Source organism: Cryptotermes secundus, unplaced genomic scaffold (assembly GCF_002891405.2).
Source record: "Cryptotermes secundus unplaced genomic scaffold, Csec_1.0 scaffold843, whole genome shotgun sequence".
Taxonomy (NCBI): Eukaryota; Metazoa; Arthropoda; class Insecta; order Blattodea; family Kalotermitidae; genus Cryptotermes; species Cryptotermes secundus.
In genome coordinates, this window is record NW_019731994.1 from 26,892 (window position 1) to 49,526 (window position 22,635).

General features: G+C 40.5%; 1 protein-coding gene across 3 annotated transcripts in view; it reads right to left on the reverse strand.

The window, feature by feature from the left end:
- Positions 1-21,200, reverse strand: part of LOC111867488 (cation-independent mannose-6-phosphate receptor) — a 32,673-nt gene extending 11,473 nt beyond the window's left edge. Inside the window, exons 1-13 of one of the 3 annotated variants that reach the window (XM_023857424.2) lie at positions 20,960-21,200; positions 20,546-20,813; positions 16,668-16,831; positions 14,108-14,214; positions 13,460-13,805; positions 12,501-12,640; positions 12,279-12,426; positions 7,967-8,074; positions 7,258-7,406; positions 6,378-6,591; positions 6,124-6,278; positions 5,049-5,320; positions 691-838 (exon numbers count right to left, since the gene is read on the reverse strand). In XM_023857424.2, coding sequence (XP_023713192.1) covers positions 691-838; positions 5,049-5,320; positions 6,124-6,278; positions 6,378-6,591; positions 7,258-7,406; positions 7,967-8,074; positions 12,279-12,426; positions 12,501-12,640; positions 13,460-13,805; positions 14,108-14,214; positions 16,668-16,831; positions 20,546-20,688 — 2,094 coding nt within the window. In that variant the 5' untranslated portion in view covers positions 20,689-20,813; positions 20,960-21,200. Of the gene's footprint in view, positions 1-690; positions 839-5,048; positions 5,321-6,123; positions 6,279-6,377; positions 6,592-7,257; positions 7,407-7,966; positions 8,075-12,278; positions 12,427-12,500; positions 12,641-13,459; positions 13,806-14,107; positions 14,215-16,667; positions 16,832-20,545 lie in introns of all 3 variants that reach the window. The other 2 variants (XM_033752696.1, XM_023857425.2) reach the window with 2 other exon arrangements.
- Positions 21,201-22,635: the final 1,435 nt, after the last annotated feature.

A 22,635-nucleotide genomic window follows, 5' to 3' on the forward strand; every position in this document is an offset into this window, starting at 1 on the left:
ATTAAGGGCATAACACAAAATTTTAGTTGAATGTGAAGGGAAGAGCACATCTGGGACACAAAGGCATAAAAGAGTGACTAATATTAAATGGGGGGGAAGGTAAAGATAGCCCTGTAACAGGCAGTGGAGGCCCATGGGGTTGTTAGACATCGAAGCTCCCATATTTTCTAGATAATCAACTCACAGATGGTGGTGAGGCTCTTCATGAAGTGGCAAGTGAGTGTGTCAACTGGACTCATATGGCTCTTGCAGGGAATTTCTAGAGAAGATCAAATGCCTGATTCACAACAATGACTGCTCCTTTGAGTTTATTACTATTTTGTATGAAGATTGAAACAAATTTAGGTGTAAATGGACAGAACGTCTAGATATAAAAACATAAAAGAGAGAAAAGCAGTCTTTTGGGATTTGGCACCGTGTATAAGTGGTGTTAACCGACGTTTCGGAGGAACGTAAGGCCTCCATCTTCTACCCTGAAGATGGAGGCGATACGTTCCTCCGAAACGTCGGTTAACACCACTTATACACGGTGCCAAATCCCAAAAGACTGCTTTCTTCATAGTCACCGCCGTGAAAGCCTCAAATCTTACAACATAAAAGAGGTTTACACTTCTATCCATGAAGAAATACTGTGGACAGGCATGGAGAGAAACCTATCCTTAAAACAGTTTAAGATAACACTGTGCATACCGTGCTGTTGTCACATTCAAATGTTATGACAGTTGAAATATGGTCTGGACCTTCCTGATTCAGGCAAATGTCCCCACCATTATACTTCAGCTTCAGCTTGTCATTCTCGAAGTACGGACCATCCCCCACATCACCAATGTTGGTGAAGCTGGAAAATAAGATGTCTCACTGCTCCATGCATCCACTACTTTTATCCTCAATTTGAAACAGTCAGCAGCCACAACAGGATTACAGTATAACTTCACCAATTTCAACCATCCATATATCAGACTGTCTTATATCTTTCATGCATTTATTTTATTCTAGCAGAATGGAGATTTTTCCTAACCGAGAATTTAATAAAAAATTGCCACTTCTGTCAGCTTAGTTATGTACCTGATTTGCAGTGAAAGTAGTATAGCTTCTGACTTTTAAAAATAACTATAAACTGAAAATATTTATGTGTAATTATGTTCTATAATTTGGGCTCTTCACTAATTTGGATTACCCCTTCCCCCTTTTAGTCTGAATTAGCAAGGTTCTATTTTACTACCTTCACAGTGCAGTTTGTAAATACTCCCAACAGACAACTAACCTCACAATATAATTTTTATTACTTACTGCGGAACATGTAGCATATACATTGGACAGAAAAGAAATACATAGAGAAATCTGCAAGATCTCATGGGAGACCTTAAAATAGGAGGGAGCCTAACATTAATTTATACCTCCCTATTGTAACAAGTCCAAACATTAGACATTTCTTCTGTAAATTCCTTGCTCAGGCCTCGAGGCAGTTTGAAGCAACTTTCAATTCCTCTGCTATGCACAAACAGAGTGACAAGACGACATCACTTACTTTTGCCCTGTGTAAGCAATGTACACTGCAAGCTTGACATTCATGATTGTTTAAAATATTTGAAAAACTGCTTGTTTTAAAAGATACTCATAATATCCAAAAATGGTTGACGTACATAGATTAATTACATTACATTGCATTGCATTGCATTGCATTCAATGGATCCAAGGTTAGTCAAAAATGACTGTAGGATGTGGAATATGTCATGTAAATACAAAACATATGTACAGACCCAATGCAGTTCTCACACAACAGAAACCAAGAATGTGCTATTTCTACACACAAGGTTATTTAAAGACATATAAGTTATTTTCTAGACAACAGGAATTCATCAACAGAGTAGAATGAATGTGTATTTAAGTATCGTTTCAGTGCTATTTTAAATTGTGCCTTTACATTCATAAGACCTTTGAGATCAGATGGCAGGTTATTAAAAATGTTGATCCCAGCATAATATACGCTTTTCTGAAAGCATGAGAAGTTAGCAATTTGTTTTATGAAGATGGTGTTTATGTCTTTCTTAACACTGTGTACATCCGCATTCGTCTGAAAATGTTCTTCGTTATTTGTAATAAAGTTTATTAATGAATATATATATATTCACAAGGAAAAGTTAAAATCTGTAGTCTCTTTAATAGATCTCTACAGGAATCACAGGATTTGACACCCATCATGATTCTAACAATTGCCCTAATCTGCAATTACACATAATACTACAATATGGCACTAAGGTTGGACTGGGCCGCACCACAGCTCAAGCGGTTAGTCACTGGCTTCCCACCGAGGCAGCCCGGGTTCAATCCCGGGTCTGGTCAAGTGGGATTTGTGGTGGACAAAGTGGGCCTGGGGAAGGTTTTCTCAGAGTACTTTGGTTTCCCCTGCCAATCTTCATTCCACCAATTGCTCCACAATCACCTTCACCTATCATCTGGGGCTGGTACAATAGGCCAGAAGTGGCCACAGTACAATGGACTTAGTCCCACGCCACTAGCAATAAAAAAAAGGTTGGACTGCATATACAGGTGGTGGTCACCATGAGGATATGAAAATACTGAATAATAATTCAAAATGTTCTTCACTGTTAGCACCATTTGAACCAAAGAACTGAAGTTCTTCTTAAACTAACACAATATCTTCTACTTGCAGCAAACTGCTAATTAGGTGCCATGCTTTGTCAGCAGAAGTTCAGTCACATCTACTATTTGCTGCATGCTCACAAGTCACTCCATGTGCATACATGTGAGAATAAACTAGTCGACATGCACTGAACTGGAGTAACAGACAAACATACAATACAGTTTAAATCTCACTAACACATTATGCAGATGCATTATATTTTGGGTTGTTCTCAATACACAAATATTTGAGGCTGCATACATACAAAATGGCTGTGAAAGAGCAACTATACCTAACTGCTTAGCGGCAAAATACATGCCATGGTAATGGCATGTGAACTGCATATGAACCTCTAAGTGTTTGATTTTCTAACCTAATAAAATTAAGTTTAAGTAAGTCACCACATCTGTAATGAAAATAACTCTTTTAACAGATGAGGATAGGATCTGTAACAACCTAGTTCCTGCACTCATGACATTACATTGGTCTCATCTCGTTATGTCTGTCAAACAGTCACAAACTGAAATGACAAAATGAATTTCATCAATATGTACTCATGAAAGAAGGAACAATGTTAAGGAAAATGTCATGACATTTTTGGTTACAGTAGTGTGAAATGTTCTGTGTGTGTGGGAAAGTCATGAAAAGTATCACCAAAAATAAAAATGACCTTGATGATGAACAGAACATTAAATGAAGAAAGCAGTCTTCTGGGATGTGGCACGGTGTAGATATTGTGTTAACCGACGTTTCAGAGGAATGTACTGCCTCCATCTTCAGGGTAGAAGAAAAAAAGAAGAAAATCCACAAGAGAAGAACCAGCATGAGCAGGTGCTAATACTTGACAATAAACCCAGCTGTACAAGAGCAGGAAGAGAAGGGAGAGGGGCTATATGGGAAATCAGTAGAGAGGAGAGGGGAAGGGTCTGGGGAGGTGGGGCAGCAGGTATCAGGCCAGTGAAGGTACAGAATATTGTGTAGGGGGAGAAAGGCACGGTTAATAGGAGGGCATTAACCCTTAAGCTTTGGGGTTGCTATGTGAGTCAGGCATGGACTAGCTTGGCCTTGTGGATCTGGCATCATGTCCCGGGGGTTTCTTGAGGGAGCAGATGACACAATATCTACATCGCGTCACATCCCAGAAGACTACTTTCTTCATAGTCACCACCTTGAAAACCTCAAATCTTACAGAACATTAAACATCCACATGTGCAGGTTATATTCTGCAACTTCTTTGTCCAAAGGCAGTCAAAGCTCAGGAAGGGCATATGTGAGTGACAAGGTGGTCAAGATACTCCATGCTGCCTCCATAAACAAGCCAAGTGGCATGATACATGATGAAACAAGCTACTGGAGTAAATTCAGACAATATCATGTGATGTACACTTCTCAGTGGTTGACAGTGAGGGCAAGTTGCTATCAGAGTCTAGAGAGAAAACTTCTCCTAATCAAGGGTAGACCAGAAAGGGTGGGTTTATGGGATCTTTATGAACTGCTAGCCATAAACAACTTCAGAAGCAAAATTGCAAGTACAGTTATTGCAAGAAGTTATAGGAAAACAATGGCAGCTAGCTACAAATTACTTATTATGACGGTGCTGGGAAAAATCCTACATTCCATATGAAGGTCTTCCACACATGTAACATTAAGAAACTAATGGAACCAGTAGCGTCTGTCACTCTTAATTAAGTCGCTGTTATAGGCAATACTCACTCTATCGCTGTGTCACTGCATTCCATTATGGACTGGCATGCTTTGTGACCTTTAGAGCTGTGAACCAAACTACAGACACAGTCATTTTCACAGAAAATCTTATGCCTTATGATTGTATTTTAGTCACTTAAAATTTTCATATCTAGTCCACAACTCCTCAATCCAAGTGTCAGCAAATCAACTGCTGGCGGAGTGTCGCCTTTCTGAAAAGCATCTGCAGATTAGCTAATTAAGCAAATCAGAGGCTCAATTTACTGTTTGGTATAAACAGGAGCAACAGAGAGACCAAAAGTCATGGATTAAATGTAAACAGTTGACAATGGCAGAAAAGCTGGGCATAATCAGGGAAGTGCACAAATCCCAAACATGATGCATATATCACTGAACAACCATGTCAATTTGGGGGAGGGGGAGGAGGCAGACAAAATATCTTATTAGCTTACTGAATAGCATGGACAAAGCATGCTGAAAATGTCAAAACTGACATGGTGCTGCTTGAACAGTTTCATTATAAATGGACATTAAATACAATCATACAAGGATTTATACTAAGGCAAAACGTTGATGAAATGAGCCTAATGCTCAGCACAGGTTTCAAAGTACCGCTACATTGACAGGTTCTCAAGAAATGTGTAGCAAATGCTTCAGGAAAATTGCATCATGTCTTCCATAATCATACTAAAAATATTACCTCCTGGTAGGGTCTGGGATGGACAAGTTGACCAGGCATGCGGCAGCCGTGTACTCACAGGACGCATATTTCCCAAACACAACAGACTGGCACACATTAAGCAGGAACCTGAGGTTCAACTGTGGCTGCAACACTATGTGGTTGCTCATTGAGTCTGACAGTTGACTCAGGTCATAGTACTGTCCATTGTGTGTCACATGGCAATCCGCAGACCGGTACGGTGGACATGCAGCCACTGTATTCCAAATGTAGTAAAAATTGCATTCTTCATCCTGCACACATATAGAAAATTAAAAGATATGAACTCTGTGATAACAGGATTCATATCTGGAACAGACAAGTGATTAAAGTGATATGTACAGGATTACTAACAAATCAAAACTACACTCACAAAGAAATTAAGAGCTATTAAATTCAAGGAATGCTTGCTATCATTCAGTTCAGAGCCATCAGCCTTCCTGTATGCCATTTAACCCTTTGACGTGGTCATTTAAATTCCGCGGCCGCGGCTCCTGCGGTAATATATTCAGCCGGCCATTTAAATTTTGCTCGAAAATTATTTATTCATCATTGTTCTTAAATTCTATGAGATAGGAACATGAAACTTTCACTAAAATGATCTTAAANCGAAACATACACGTCGAACCCCCCCAGACGATTTAAATCCCTGACGAAACATACACGACGAACCACGGCAACGGGTTAAAAACATAACCTATCTATTGGATACTGAAAACTGTTCTGAGCTGCTGTACACAGTGCTGCCATCTGGTTGGTGCCAATGTTCTGCACCCAACTCAGGTGGATGTTCCAGTTTATAACATCCTCGTATAACGTATCGTGTGGAAACGGGCTGTAAGAATATGAACATTGCTGACATGCCCAGTGGTTGGCTTTGGTGTCTGTTAGTAATAAAACAAACTGAATCTTGGATTACTTAGTGACGTCAAGAAAGGAGAGTGAGTATGAGTTCTGAAGGAAATGGTCTTGGACTATTATATAGTAAAATTCTAGCATTTAGGTAAACCACCAAAGAACCTCATGACAGCAGCAACTGATAGTGAATGCATGTTACCCGTGAGAACATCTCAGGCTCTCCCAGATCGCTGCCTTGCCTGCACAGCAATATGATAGTAACAGTGCTGCTATTTCTTTCAGAATTACAGCCCTCTCCATGGAGCACAAACCGCAGACCACCGTTGTCATATAGCACTGTCTTGTTGACATAACCTGCAAGAGAAGAGGGACTCAATGGCATCTAGACCTGGCTTGATTTCATTACTGCCTACATCTTACTAGCAGGAGCTGCTCTGTTGTGAGAGTGCTCACCTATAGCAAAGGACCTGTGGTCGTGCGTAGTAAGGCACACACTTGCTTCCTGTCCATTGCAAGTCTTGTTGAGTGGCCCACATACATTGATAAGGTACATGTTTCCCTCCTCTGTTGTCAAGTGGTAACCCCCGCGAGGAGAATGCAACACCATCAGGTTGAACATGTTGCCATACTGCTTGTCCCTTACAAGGCAGTTCTGCCCAGCAGCCACCTGCAACATGCCAGCTTAAGCTGTAATAGAGAACCGAGATGTGCATCAAGGATACATGTACAGTGGCACAATTATGCTTCAGACATGTGAAATTAAAATTTTGTTCATGTTACACAATTCTCCTCAAAATAACACTTTGCACTTCATTCACCTTGACAGAAGTTAGCTTTCAGTAAATTATCAAACAACTCATTCATTTCAACTGTAATACAACTGAATGGTATTTGTTCTTGTATTTTTTTTTTACCACACAACAAGGTTTACCACTAAAACTGATATGCACAAATCCACATTCAAAAGTGATTTCTTAAAAATAGCAAATCACATCACAAAAGTAGATATAATCAAATGCTGTAACAGTTACATAAGTTACTTTTAACTTTGCTGGGTAAATGGAAAAGCAAATCTAGTCCTTCACATGGCTTAAATTCATTAGAATCAGATTGTTTTCTGGGATGTGACACCATGTAGCCTTGTAGACATTTGCTGATGTTTCAGAGGGACCTTCTGCTTCCTTTCGAGGTTAGGAAAGGCAGCAGGATCCTCCAAAACGGTAGTAAATATCTACCCAACTACACGGCGTCACATCTCACATGGCAGTAATCTTCAGAGTCGCCTCCATATGAAGTTCAAATCTTCATAAAAGTTAGGTTTCCACTCTATTACCAGTGAAGGGCAGGCTACAGGTGTCTCCCAGAATAAGTAGTGCACACAACTGGCTGTTTCCTTCACAAAGACTGGCACTCCATCCACCTTCGAGCACAAGAACTTGATCTGCATACTATGCATTCTTTCACCAGCGCATGGGGAACCCCCTGCAACATGCAAATCAAGGGAGCTGTATTCTTAACTATTATATAGAATGAGACTGCAGGAAATGCAAGAAACTCCATAAGAATGACAGAAAAAATGGATGACATATCACAAACAAGTAGCATTAATCAAAAGCTCAGACATATTTACTTGTTGCCAATATTTTGCATGTCATTTTGTTCAAATGTGGTCTCTGAAATTAAGCACTGCAAGCTCCATGCGGAGCCAGTGAAGCTTCTAAACCTCTCACTGTATGGGGAGGGGGGGGGACACAGCTCTCATACCACTGCTAGGTCCTGCACACAACCCCTCATCTTGTTATAGCCCTTAAAACAGCCCTGACTGCAATGCTGGGGCCAGACTAAATCTGCCATATTCAGATATGTATTTGAAGTTTAATCAGTGTGACCCTGTGAGCCAGCAGGCTGACTGTCCCTTCACAGTAAGTCACTCTGCAGCTATGAGGCTGATTTTATAATTTTCGAAAGAGAATGACCCAGCCTTTGTGTTATGTGGAAATACTAACAAAACACATTAAACACATGTCCTCATGTCTTCTCACCTGTGTACTCCAGAATTACTGTGTTAGATGCAGTTACTCTTGGTCCACTGGTGATGTACCCCATGTTGACAGAAGAACTTGAATTAGTCATGCAGGCACCAACTCCAACTGAAAGATAAGCCACCCCGTTCTCACACCCAAGTCAATGTAAGGATATTGTAACTGTACAATCCGATAATATTCAGACATCATGTCAGCTCATTATCTGTCCCTGCTGGTAACTATGGCTGGTACAGGTGTCCACCACTAACACACCTTGCTGGCGATACAGAATGGAATGTATGCATTTTTTTGCTTTAAAGATACACAGATTTTCTTCAGAGATTGCTCATCGGATGGAATTTGTGGACAAAAGAGATCACGTGCTGCTTGTGAAGAATACTGATTGCTGGAAAATAAAATAAGGGTCACTGGTTATTCACTGAGGACTTAGAAATTTGGCTGAATTTGAGATTAAATTCTTTGACAAGACATTGCACTTAGCTTCTGATTCTACTGACTACTAAACGGTCAGCAAATACTGAAGTTTGGTACACAAAATTACTCATCTCTTTTAATTGCCTACTGAAAAAGACTGACTTCTGCAAGAAAAACATACTGTATTCCTAATATTATGGAATACAATTCTGCCCCATTTATAAAGGTGAAAAGGCTTGAATGGGCTGGACACATAATACGTGCCAGCGAGAATAGAACCATCAAGAAAATGCTTAATACTAAACCAGAAGGAAATAGGAGAGTGGGAAGACCAAGGTTAAGATGGGAAGAATGTGTGTGGCAGGACATAAGAATTTTGGGTGTAAAGAACTGGAGGAATGTAGCATCGAATAGAGAAGAATGGCGAGCAATCCTGAGGAAGGCCAGGGCTCACAAAGGGCTGTTGTGCCAGTGGTGGTGGTGATGATGATGATGATTCTGCCCCATAAGACATTCTATTTATTACTTTAATAACTTGCCTTTCCTTGCCACTGAAGTTCTGGATAATGAATAGAAATAATTTTATGACTCCCTTATATTCTTTCCTCGACATGTATATGAGAAACCCTTCACAGTCAGATTTCCTGACAGGAGTGAATGGTAAGACGGATTTCAGCCTGATAGAAAAGGGGGACTGATCTGGTATACAGATGGTTCCAAGATAAATAAGGGCACTGGAGGTGGTGTGTACTGCTATGGCATGAGGCGGAAACTTAGTTTCAGCCTTGGGCAGTACACGACAGTATTCCAGGCAGAAGTATATGCCATTAAGGCATGTATTATGGAGAATCTAGATAGGAACTACAGAAATAGGAACATCTACATTCTACCTGACAGCCAAGCTGCATTTAGAGCGCCTGACAAACACCAGATCAACTTAAAATTGTTCTAGGATTGCCACCAAACCCTCATTGAACTGGCCAAACATAACAGGGTACAACTGATATGGGTGCCGGTGCATGAGGGTACTGCTGAAAATGAAACAGCAGATCAATTGGCCAAGATTGGAGCTGAACATCCATTCATAAGACCTGAACCAGACTGTGGCATCTCTATAGAAGTTGCCAGAAAGGCAATCAGGGACTGGACAAATATCAATCATAAGAAATACTGAGGATCCTTGACTGCACTCAGGCAAGCAAAGGGACTCATATGAGGACCCTCTACTAAAAGAGCGAAGGAACTGTTGAAGTTAAACAGGAACCAGCTACAATGGGTGGTAGAACTACTTACAGTACACTGTCACCTTAAAGGACACCTCTTCAAACTGGGACTAAGTACAGAGTGGGGCACAGAAACTTCCTTTTTTTTGAAGGCAAATAAAAGAAAAATTATTATTGATAGACAAAATTTATGTTTAGCTAATGAAAGAACATACTTTAAAGTTTTAAATCATGTAGTTTTAAATAAAATATCTTGAAGGTGGTGGTCACCGTTCTCTATGCACTGATGCAACCGTTTTCTGAAGTTCCCTTCTGCACGTTCCAACATGTGCACCGGAATTTGGGCTACTTCCTGCCGAATCACATTCTTCAGCTGAAGCACATTTGTGGGGCAATGTTTAAAAACCTCTGCCTTGAGGTATCCCCATAAAAAAAATCACAGGGCGTTAGATCAGGTGAGTGCGCTGCCCACGGGATGTCACCTCGAAGCGAGATGAGCCATCCAGGGAACTTTGCCCTCAAAACTGTCATCGAGGCTCGGGCTGCGTGGGCCGTGGCACCATCCTGTTGGAACCAGACATTTCCTAGATGCATTTCTTCAAGTGCAGGTTCAAAAAAAAATCTCCGTTCTCTACCCACAAAACAATCGATTTCCAGTCAGGAACCGGACCTCTGGGCTTAATTCGGAAGTGAGTACGGAACGCACGCTGCACCGCCACGTAGGAATGGTTGTTCTAAAAATAGGCTTCGACAGCAAACGCACGCTGCTCACACATCCACCTCATGTTTCCTAATGAGGGGTATTAGACAGAAACTTCCGCGACTGCTGCGTTCACCGAGCCTATCCCCACTTTTCTGCGACCTCCCTTCCCTTCACAATGCGTCTTCACAAAAAGGCAGTTTCTGCGCTCCACCCTGTAACAGTCCAACTTGTGAGAGATGTCAAGAAGAAAATGAAACAGCCACACATATCCTGTGTGAATGTCAGGCCTTAGCTTATTTAAGATTACATCACTTGAGTCAATATTTTATGGAACCAAGTGACTATTTCAACATCCTCATGTACAAAATCCTGCACTTCGAATGAAGCGCAGGATTGCTGAGGTGATAATCAAAACGGGAAGCACTATAGATCACTGTGGTCACAGTGCAAGGGCCAAGAGGGCCCACCCCTTGTACATTCATTCATTCATTCATTATATTCTTTCCTTCCTATTGCCTTACAAAACAACAAAAAAAAAAACTCCATCATTTTAGTCTGCAAGCAAACTATACAGACTGTGTGACTGCTGCTTGTCGGCGAAGTTAGTGCCAACTTTAGCAGATAGAGGGTGTCACGTGGTCAGCGCAACAGATCCCCACAGCCATTAATTTCGAATTTCTAAACCACAGTCACCATTTCCTTGAAACAGCTCCTCAATTATCCTGATGAGGCTGAGTGGACCCCATTCCAAACCCATTACTTCTCAGAAAATCTGGTAGCACCAGGAATCGATCCCGGACCTCTGGATCTCTAGCCAGAAACTCTGACCACTAGATCAAAGAGGCGGTCTCCTATTGCCTTACATGGAAACCTAATACACCTTCATAGCATGATTCTTAACTGACCCCAAGGGATGACTTTTACCTCTACAAAGAAATATTCTCTACCTCCACTAAAGATGATTTTACAGATTGAAGAGTAACTTAGAGACAAGGGTATATGTACTGAACTTTAACCCTTGAGGTACATAACTGCAAAATCAAAATAATCACTTACCCCCCACTCTAGACTAATGACTACAATGCAAGAACAAAAATTCACATAAATAATGGACATGTGGCATAAGTGTCAAATGAGTAGTCAAATTAATTATCAAATAAACGAATTAAATATCAGGCTATGTGAGAAAAGAGTCATGATGACTCTGATGATAAGAGCGACTAAGTACCGCAACAGATCAGACTCCTTGAGATGACAAAAATCATTCAGACAGTTAAGGAATTTACTTCTGTTTTTGGAACTAAATGTTCATTACCATGCTGACAAGGAAGAGACCACCTCAATAAAGGACATCTACCATCTGTGAACACCATAATAAAACCTTACAGCTACCAATTAGTTAATCTTATAAAATATTTGTAGGTTAAAGAAAGCATCTTCAGCAACACAGACTATAGGACAATGCATTGTGACATTAATTCTCTGGCAGTGAGTGAATCATATTGCACGTGCTCTGAATGAGAAAACACACAGTATAAATCAGAGGCAGTGTTCGGAATTTGGACTGAAGGAAAAAATTAAAATTTTCTATTACATTCATCTGTGACACACAGAACAAATTCATAAGAACTTAAATCCACTGCGAACACCCAACCCAAAGAAATAGTCCATCTTGAGAAGGTAACAGCAAGAGAACCAGGTTCAGTGCTCTATAAATTACGAACTCCCTCATCATGCAACTCTCCAACCTTCTGTTATTTCCTTCCTCCCCTCAGCACCCTGTTCTCAAACATCCTAAATCTAGGTTCCTGTCTAGTTTCAGTGACCCACACAAATTACAGAAAAAATTACATTTTGTACATCTTAACGTGTATGTTCCACTGAGAACAGAAAAACCTTTGGCTGGCATCTTAAACCATCTCTAGTCAATCAGGAATCAGATTCAAGACGGGCCACACTCACTTCATACCTGAACAGTTATGAGTGCGCATTGGGTTCAAGGGACCACACACATTGATGTGGTACTGGACACCCGAAGACAAGGGCTGTGTGACCCAATTGTCATTGTTCTTCCTCAAGGGTGACAGATCAATGAGGCCACCATTGCTGTCCAAAACCTGAAACATATATGTCATGCTCAGACTGCTTCGTGGCACATACCAGCATATAAGGGAACAGCAAGGCAACCCACCACACATTCCTGAGGCCATGCCTTGCATGCCAGTGGCGTCCCCACTTTAAAGATGTAGGTCTTCTTTGAGAACCTCACGAACTTCGGGCTGTTGTTGGCTGCACTGGCATTACATATAAACTGGATCTCAGTCCTCGGTCCTACAAGCAACAAGAGACCTTCATTCAGTTTCACTTTCAGATCAGCTGAAGGAAGCTGCTAGTTCAGTTTGCACGCCTACATGTTCACTAGTATACATGCAGGGAACTTCCAACTCTCTCTTCACTGAACACTAAAGTCAAATGGACAGCTGTCCTGTTTTCAAAGCCCAGCCTGGAGGGCAGCTATCACATAAAAGATAGTTTACAGTTTTCTGTCTCTCCTGGAAAATACTGTGAAAAAAAAAAAATCAGATGACTGATTTCTTCCATACCCTCTCCAATTCATCGCTCATTCCTCATCCTAGCATTCAACATTACATAGTCTGAGCTATAGGGTAAAGCTATCCCTTTAACAGGCCATGAAGGACCATAGGGTTGTGAGACGTTAAGGGTCCGACATTATCTAGACAATCGGCTCACAGATGGCATGAAGGTTGTCAACCTTATGCTCCGGCCACCCTTTAACCCCCTGGAAGATTTCTGGTGCTCATATCTGTTAGAGGCTGAGTCAACCCCAGGGCCACAGTGCAGATGGAAGGATTAGGTCAACTGAAAAAATCCACCCCATCGGGACTTGGACCCGTGACCTTCCAGCTTATAGCATAGTGCCTCAACCAACGCTACATCATACCCCCTTGAGCTATCGGGAATGTCATTAAATGAACTATAAATACATAAACAACTAAGACCTGCTGAAAGGAAGCTACAGTAAAATCACAGGCCTATCAGCCACCATGGCCATGACTGTCAATATTGTTGGGGATACAGATGTGCCAGTAAAGCTCAGCACAACAGCTACACTATCCATGTGCTGCACACCTTTACTTGAGGCTTTATAGTGGAGTGCAATGCCTGTGCTCTCTGACATCTGCACATGGTGCCCATCCAGCTGCCCAATGACTGTTACGCTGTTGTTCTTGCCAACTTCACATGCTGTCACATGTTCAATATTTCCACAGGCATCCAAGCGCACAGGCCCACACAGATTCAGCAGGTATTTCTGTCCTGTATCAGCTACAACTTCATAGTAGTCAGAGTGGCGGAGACTGCTGAAGTCAATGTCACCAAATACACAACCCTTGTCAACAGGACAAGCTGCCACTGTCTGCCACATCACAAGCAGTGTGCAACTGTCCCTAACACCCATCAGGACTGGGTCTCGCTCCTGCAACATAAAACATTTTGTCAGATCACACATTCTCAAGTTCCTGTGGAACTCTGGTACCTACCAACCAAACTACACAGATGACCAAACATAACCTCAATTGTTATGCTACACACCAAACCTGCACTTCAAACAATACACAAATCATCATACTATGTGAGGTATTTAATTCCCACAAAGTTGTGCAGCTGGCACTCATGCCCCACAGACAACCTACTGGTTATCTGCATGCAGACTGCTCATAGAATAAACATGTACTGCCACTGGCCTGCTTCAATGTCGATTAAGCCAATGGTACTTACTGCACTTGAGCAATTGAAGTAAATCTCAGCACTATAGTTCCTGCCTCCATAGCATGGCTGTGTGCCTACCAACTCCAGTACAGGTCTGTTGATCTTTGGCTGGGCAGCTGCAACCATCAGAAGTTTCAGAATGAAAATGGCACAGAAATCCTTAATTGAGGGCAGATTTGGAAATGCTCTTTATGATGAGTAGATGTGATGTCACCCTGTGGTACTAGGTCTTAATTTGTCTTCAATAAAAGAAGAGAATTTTTCACCCTTAACTTTTTCAAGGAGCAGGTTATCTAACAGCAGATGTAGATGAGTATTCAACAAGACTGACAAAAAAATTAGACAGAATCAAACACTGCCAAATTTCTAAATGAATTATTAGTATAAATTAGTATAAATAATTAGTATAAAAGTAAAAGTAAAGCTATCCCTGTACCTGGTCATGAAGGCCCATAGGGTTGTGAGACGTTGAGGGTCCCACATTATCTAGACAATTGGCTCAAAGATGGCGGTAAGGTTGTCAACCTTACTCGTCGGCAGCGCTTTACTCCCCAGGAAAATTATTTAATTAATTCCTGGTACTCATTTCTGTTAGAGGCTGAGTAAACCCCAGGGCCTAGTGCGGCTGGAAGGATTAGGTCAACTGAAAGAAATCCACTGACCTCATCGGGATTTGAACCCGTGACCTTCCAGCTTGTAGCATAGCACCTCAACCACTACGCTACCGCATGCCCCAAAATAATTAGTATAACTATTAATGAACCATATGGTGCCAAGTCCTTCAGAAGCTAATATTAGCTCAGCCAGCGTAAAATTTCTGACTTCTATGCAGTGTGAAGGTTCATTACCACGTTCACAACAACCTACCACCACACCCTGTTCTGAGCCAGATGATTCTAGTCTACATCCCTGCAACCTGTTTCTTTATAATCTATTTTAATATTATCCTGATATCTATGCCTCAGTCTCCATGTGGTCTCTTCCTTTAAAGTATTCTGGATAAAACTGTATACATTCTGGATCTCTCCAATGTGTACTACATGCACTTCCCAGCTCAACTCTGATACTGAGTGAAGAGCATAAATCATGAAGTTCTTCACTGTATAATATTTCATGCTGCTGCTGCCTCCTGTTCCCTAAGTACAAATATTCACCTCAGAACTTTCTGGCACTGCAGAACCTGGGTTACTGAAAGTATCATTAAATAAACCATGAATATCCTGAGCACCCTCAACCTACATTCTCATGGCCGTGCCATAACTCAAGCAGTTACGGGCTGGTACAATACGCCAGGTGTGGCTGCAGTACAAGGGACTTAGTCCCACCCCACTAGCAATAAAAAAAACTACATTCTCCCTTAGATTGGTGTACTAAGTTTCATACCAATGCAGAACTGCAGGGAAATTATAATTCTATATATTTTAATTAATGAATTTACGTCCATTATATGTAAGCAGTGTCCGTCTTTTAGTGCACTCAATTTTACTTATTACTTCACAACATGTTTCGGCACTACAGTTCCATCATCAGGTGCTCCATTTACATCAATCTATTTCATCCCTGTCTGGTTGCGGGTGTTGTCAACACCCACAACCAAACAGGGAACACGCAACACGACACATGATATACCCTGAGAATAAGAGGAATGACTCCCATAGTGGTGAAACTATGCTCGGTGTTAGCATTGGGACAGATAAGATAAATAATCTTAACAAGTTTTTAGTATATACATATACATTTATTATAACTGACGAATATTTTTAAATACTTTTTCAATTTTACAATGACGTAATGGCAAGCAATGAAATAGACTGACGTAAATGGAGCACCTGATGATGGCACTGTAGTGCCGAAACATGTTGTGAAGTAATAAGTAAAACTGAGTGCACTGAAAGACGGACACTGCTTACATATAATGGACGAAGATGAGTGCAACAGGACGCTAAAATACGACATAATGAATTTACGATGTTAACATTAGCAACTTTGCTCTAAAACACTTTCTAATTCGCTGTCTGCTTAATGAGATGAATGTAAAATTCAAACAAGTGTTCAAGTGAAATTCCATTTATAGCTGTTTTCAAATACTGTCAAGAGTTTTGAGAAAAAGAATAAGAAGTCCTGCAGATGAAGATCTGACAGACATGGCAAACCCACTGTTGCACTTGATGAATGCGTAAGGACAACCACAGCAAATGAAAGCTAAAAACTAGCACTACAGTGCCTTCTCATGTAGTCATAACTCCATTTCTTACCCAACTGTACTGGAAAGCAGTGAGTGATCAGTGTCACGGCATGGCCATTTTACCTCAGAGAAACAGCTGGATGGGTCCCCAGCCAGTTTGGATGTGACAGTGAAGAGAAAAACACCCTCCCAGAATGAAACCCAAATTCTCTGGTTGTCCAGCCCACAGCATACATTTACAAAACTACCCAGTACTTGAAGCAACAAGTATGTAGTCAGACATACACCATAACACATGGACAGTACAGGTGAAATGCAGAAATGATCTATTCTGGACTCTCCCCCAACCTACTTCCCACATCTTTCATTGGGTTACACGCTTACTTTTCCAATTTGCTCCATAGTTTGAAATCACCACATTCCACATTTTATCCTGTTGCCTCAAAACACACACTGAAGAGTTCTGGCATTGTGAAGGTGTGTGACACACAAAGATGGATGCCCTGTTTTCGCCATCTGCGGTCTGCCAGCTCTCCTGCCTAGATAACCTATAAACAGCACAGATAACTTATGATGCACTGAGACTGCAGACAGTTCCCATGGACTGACCCACTCCACATAGTGTATCAGCCTCCAGTCATTTGGCAAGTCTGTTTACTCTGTTCACACAAATGCTGGTGGTGCTGACCTTCACAGCAACAAGTGTTCTGGGATAGGCAAGATGCCAGAGGGGTGAAGGGGTTGCAGTAATATACAACAGTTGGCAGAGAATAGGAGTACACTGAGCCCTTAATTCATTTTGTGAACTGCAATAAGTACAGTGCAGATCCCACCAGACTTAGACAAGAAATGATTCACTTTTGGTGGACCCAGTGATTGTATAAACTATTAATTAAGAATAAATTAAGAGATTAGATCATTTTGAATGATTTGTATGAGAATTCACTTTCTCTTAAAAAATTACGTTTCTGATAAAAATGGGCATTTCAGGAGTATACCACATCTACTGGTCATCCCAGGGCTAAAAATACCCACATTAAATTATGGTGAAATACGGTTTTTTTTTNGTACACAGTATATATGCTGTGTGGGCACTGCTACAAATGTCGATGTGTAAAAGCACAACACTAGCTTGGAGTACTGAATGCACGTACAGAATGCACGTTCAACCTTCGCATTCCATCCGAAGTTGCCCTCGCGTTAAAACATCACTATTAAAATATTTAAAAAATATTTAAAAGTTTAAGACTTTTGACGTAAAATATAAAAATGTTAGGCTGCTTCTTAATTTATCCCGATGTTGGGAGATGTCTTGAGGTTGTATTGGCTTGTAGTTGGATTATTGCTGTGCGTTGTGTGTTGTGTGAGAAAGAAGTGACCTAAAAAACATTGTTACACTCGACGGACTTTGTATTGATTTTATGTGAAATACGTACTTAAGACTTAGTCACCTGGGCCAGTTTTATGGAACCAAATGACTACTATGACTCCCCTGTAAACAAAGTCCTCATTTCATTCAAAGTGTAGGACTGATAAAGGGGTAACTAGAAGGAGAACCACAATAGATCATTGAAGGTCACAGTGCAAGGGCAAGATAATTGTGGTTCACTTCTTATGCATTCACTCATATACATTCCAGCTTCACTGGTCAGTGTTCCCAAATTGGCCTATGTGTGTGACACAATTACTGGCTGAAATGTACAGACTAAAATGATTATGTTAGTTTTGTTGTGTTTGTTAAAATATCTTTGATTACAGCTTTCAAATTGGAGAACATTTTCAAGCATTTTAAATTGAGTGATTTATTTAAAATGTAACACATGGGCAGTAAAGCACTGCTGTGCTAGTATTTTTAACATGTTTAGTGTCACCAATTTTATAATAAATGTTTTTCATGTTCATTCATTCATTTTTATTTTATCCTGTAAATACATTGATGTAGGGCTAATCCATCTCTTATCATCAAAACACATTAATGATTGTGGTATAAACTTATTAGAAATATAGCCTATTCCATATATCTGCTTATCAGTAGACAATATTACTGAATTATTTCTTCTATTGAATAATAGCATCCCTTAATAAGTAAGTCCTTCAGTTCCTTTTTAAACTGGCTGCTGTTACCTATTTGTTATATGTTGTTATGCAATTTGTTTCAGACAATGCAACCCATGACTGATGGTTTTCTGTTCTAAATTAAGTTCTAAGCTCGAAATTATCTACATACCTATGATAGTCATTATTTCTTGTGTTATACGAGGGTTGGAACTTTAATAGTGGCAATACTGCTGCAGAGACGCCATGCAACGGAACCAAATAATGTCGCTTATACCACACGTTAGCTACATACCTACCTCACCTCAGAGCAAATGGACTCTCCCTTCCCATATCACGCGCATGCACAGTGACAAGAAGAACAGAGCCTCGTGTTAGCTGGCGGTCTAATGTAGTGTCACAATATTTTTGAAAGAGGAACAACGGAGTTGGATAATGACTGAATGTGCCAGAGGCCATACAGCATGACAGTGTCATCAAGGTCTTCAAGAGGCTTGCAAGGAATCTGCATTGCCTTACAGAACAGTGGCAAGGTGGGTAAAAACCTTCAAGGGACACCAAAATGTGGCAGACATGCGTTGGCCAGGTCGTCCTAATGTCAATGAAGAAGAAGTGTATGCTCTTTCTGTGTTACTGGAGTCATTGACACCATACGATTCGTGAGCTGGCCCGACAGACAGGATTAGCACATACAACTGTGCTTCACATTCTGAAGGAATGCCTGGGCATGAGAAAAATTGCATCACGATGGGGTCTGCATTATTTGACGGAAATGCAGAAATGGATATGATAAGACGCCCATTTGTTCAATCGATGGGGCTGGGAAGTGCTGTACCATCCACCATACTCCCCGGACTTAAGCCCTTGTGACTTTAATTTGATTCCTAAGATGAAGGAACCACTTCGTGGCATTCGCTTCGGAATTGTTCCAGAGATTCTTCCGGCAGTAGACCGCTACATTCAAACTATCAACACAACAGGTGCTGCTAAAGGTATCCTATGACTTCCACATCGCTGGCAACGGGTTGTACACAATGCTGGTGACTACACTGAAGGGCAGTAAAACTTCAAAACATGCATCCATTTTGTATCAGTTGTAAATAAATAGTTGCCACTATTAAAGTTTCAACCCTCATATGTATGCATTTGTTCATTTACAGCACAGTTACACTTCCCTTTTATATATGAGAGTGTTTCTTGAATGTAGAGCGAGTATACTGTTACTATCTTTAGCTGCCTCAAACTATCTCTATATGATTCCAGTTGTTTCAACCCTGCCATGTACCTTACAGCCCTGTTCTTGTAGGGTAAATATCCATCAAGTGAGTGCCTCTGCACTCTGTACCCATATGTATTGTATGTATTGTCTCAAACCAGGTTCTTGACAATCTCTTTTATTTTCTGTCAGTTGTTTGGTTATTTTGAGTGAGTTGCTCCAGTTCTTAGTTTCCTTTAATGTGAATTTTACATTGTGGTTCTTTGGTGCATGTTACCATGTGTGTGGCAGGTACATTGTCTCTTCAGGCCATTTCCACTGTTGCAATTTGTGAAGTCATTTGTGTTTGTGTGTGTGTACATGCCCTATTTCAATGTATTTTGATCTACAGGATAAGAAAGTCATTCATTTGTACAATTTAGCATTCATAACTGCTACAAGAGTAACACTTGAACAAGTCACATCATTAAACACATCATTCTTGAAATCCTTTGGCCCAAATGCCTAAAGGATTAGAATATGTCAGTAAATAATTACTCTTGATATGGTTAAACCTACAATTAAATTAAAATGAATGAATGAGAGTGTATCGCTGTTTGTACACCTTGCTTATTGCAAATATACTTGAAGAATTTCTTTGTGTAGAAGAACTCAAGTGTTACCACTTTGTGGGCAGCTTTTGTAGTGAGATCCATTAACCAGCTGCCATATTCAACATGGGGCATTTTTGCAAAATTCAACAAAATAACACTTAATCACTACAGTCCATACAATTTACTAAACAGCTGCATGTGTTATTTTATATATATATATATATATTCAAATTTGTAAACCTTGGCCAATGTAGCTAGTAAAAGATATGCAATATATGAAAAATAGTTTGATGATGGGTAACAGGCCAAACATGATGCATCCTAAAGAACTTCCAACTTCTAATTATTGAGTGTGAACTGCTGTTGACATCAAAACTTATTACACTTACTCTACTCACCTGGTGAGGTTATATATTACAGGCTGGCCACTGTATGTGACATTAAACTCGCAGTTTGAAAGTTTCTGGCCACTACTTATTATAAACATCAATACTGTTAACAGCAGAAATAGTATCATTTCTACCACTTTATTTGTTGTCATCGTAATGTCAAAACTGTAGGGCTTCCCTAGTCAGAAGCCGAAAGCTGCAGGGTGTAGCTTATGCGTGCAGCGCACAATGGAACTTAACTCCACGTGAGAAAGAAACACAAACCAATAGCAACGATCTGCAACGAAAGCACATATCCTCTTTCAGACTTGGCGACTGTTCATTTTTGTATTACGGTTCAGTGAACATCTCATTAGCAACACACTGTCGTCCTTATCGTCCTTACGGTCTTATCTGCACGCAACTCCTCATCATTTTACTTACTTTCGATATAGTACACCACACCCAAATACAAGCAAATTACACCGCATGAATCACTTATGCGCCATTGCTTCACAATTGTTTTTAAAATATTTCAGTGCTGTCAACATGTCCTTTACCAAACACTTGAAAAAGTGAAAAAGCGGAATGTTTAGAACAAGCTTACTGTGTCTTTTTCACGTTATACGTACAGCACTTACACCTTTACCATCTACTTACGTGGAGCCGCCATAGAGTAGTCGGTATGGTCGGTATCGGGTATAGCGATTGGCTACGGGCCGGCTGATAGATGGGTCGGCGTTCGAGTCCCGGTGGGGTCAAGAATTGTTCTTTTCTACACGGTCCAGACCGATTCTGGGGCCCACCCAACGTCCTATCCAATGGGTACTGGGGGCTCTTTCCCCGGTGGTAAAGCTGACCACCTCCAACTAGTACAGAGGTCAAGAAAATATGGTTCTATACATCCATTCCCCCTTTCGCCTTCATGGCGTTGTGCCTGATTAGTTAAGTACAGGGAAAACTTTACCTTTTTTACCATTTATATAGAACAAGCTAAACGACGTCAAAAAGATGGGGTATGCCGCAATCAAGATATATATGCTTGTTACATTCATGCACCAAATTCAACTTCGCACATTTTCGTTATTTCCAAGGTTCATCTGTGTCTTAGAAACAAGAAATATCGTCTTCCCCACGTCTCATCGAAGTGTGCACATATATAGAAAAGACTGTTACACAGCTAGTCCAGAAACTCATTAATTTAATGAAGCAGAGCCCTTCTCGAGAAGCTGCCAATTGTACAGCTACCCAAGAATTTCCGAACATTTTACAAACCCATAGGTTCATTAGCTTTTTAATATTATCCACCTACCTATGTCTTTGTCTTCCTAGTTGTCTTTTCTTTTTTTTTTTGTCTTTCCCACAAACATCCTATATTCATTCCTCTTCTCCCCCATTTGTCCTACATGCCCTGCCCCTCTCATCAACCTTCACTTGATCATACTAATTATATTTGGTGAAGAGTACAGGTTATGAAACTCCTCATTATGTAGTTTCCTCCAGCCTCCTGCCACTTCATCCATCCTTGGTCAAAATATTCTCAGCATCCTGTTCTCAAATGCCCTCAATCTATGTTCCTCCCTTAAGGCCAGATACCGAGTTTCACATCCATACAGAACCACAGTCAAAATTGTATATTCTAATTTTTATGTTTTTTGACAGCAGACAAGAAGACACAAGGTTCTGAACTGAATGGTAGCAAGCATTACCCAAATTCAATCTCCTCTTAATTTCATCCAGAATCAGGTTTTGATTTGTTATTATCATTCCCTAATATCTGAACTGTGCCACATTTTCTAAACATCTGTTATCAATATTTATATCAAGATTTTGCCCTGCATTTTGGTGATGAGACCGCAACATACACTTAGTTGTCTCTGTGTTTACTTCTAGACCAACCTCCTTATTTGCATTATTTGCTGATGTGTCCCATTTAATTTCAGTCCCACCTGGTTTTCTTGTACCTTCCTAATGGCATATTCTAAAGCAAAGTTGAAAAGGAATGGCAATAAAGCATCTCCTTGTTTTAGAACATTAAGGATAGGGATATTATCAAATGTTTACCAATATGGACTTCACTATATTTTTTGTTTAAACACATTTTAATCAGCCTAACTAGT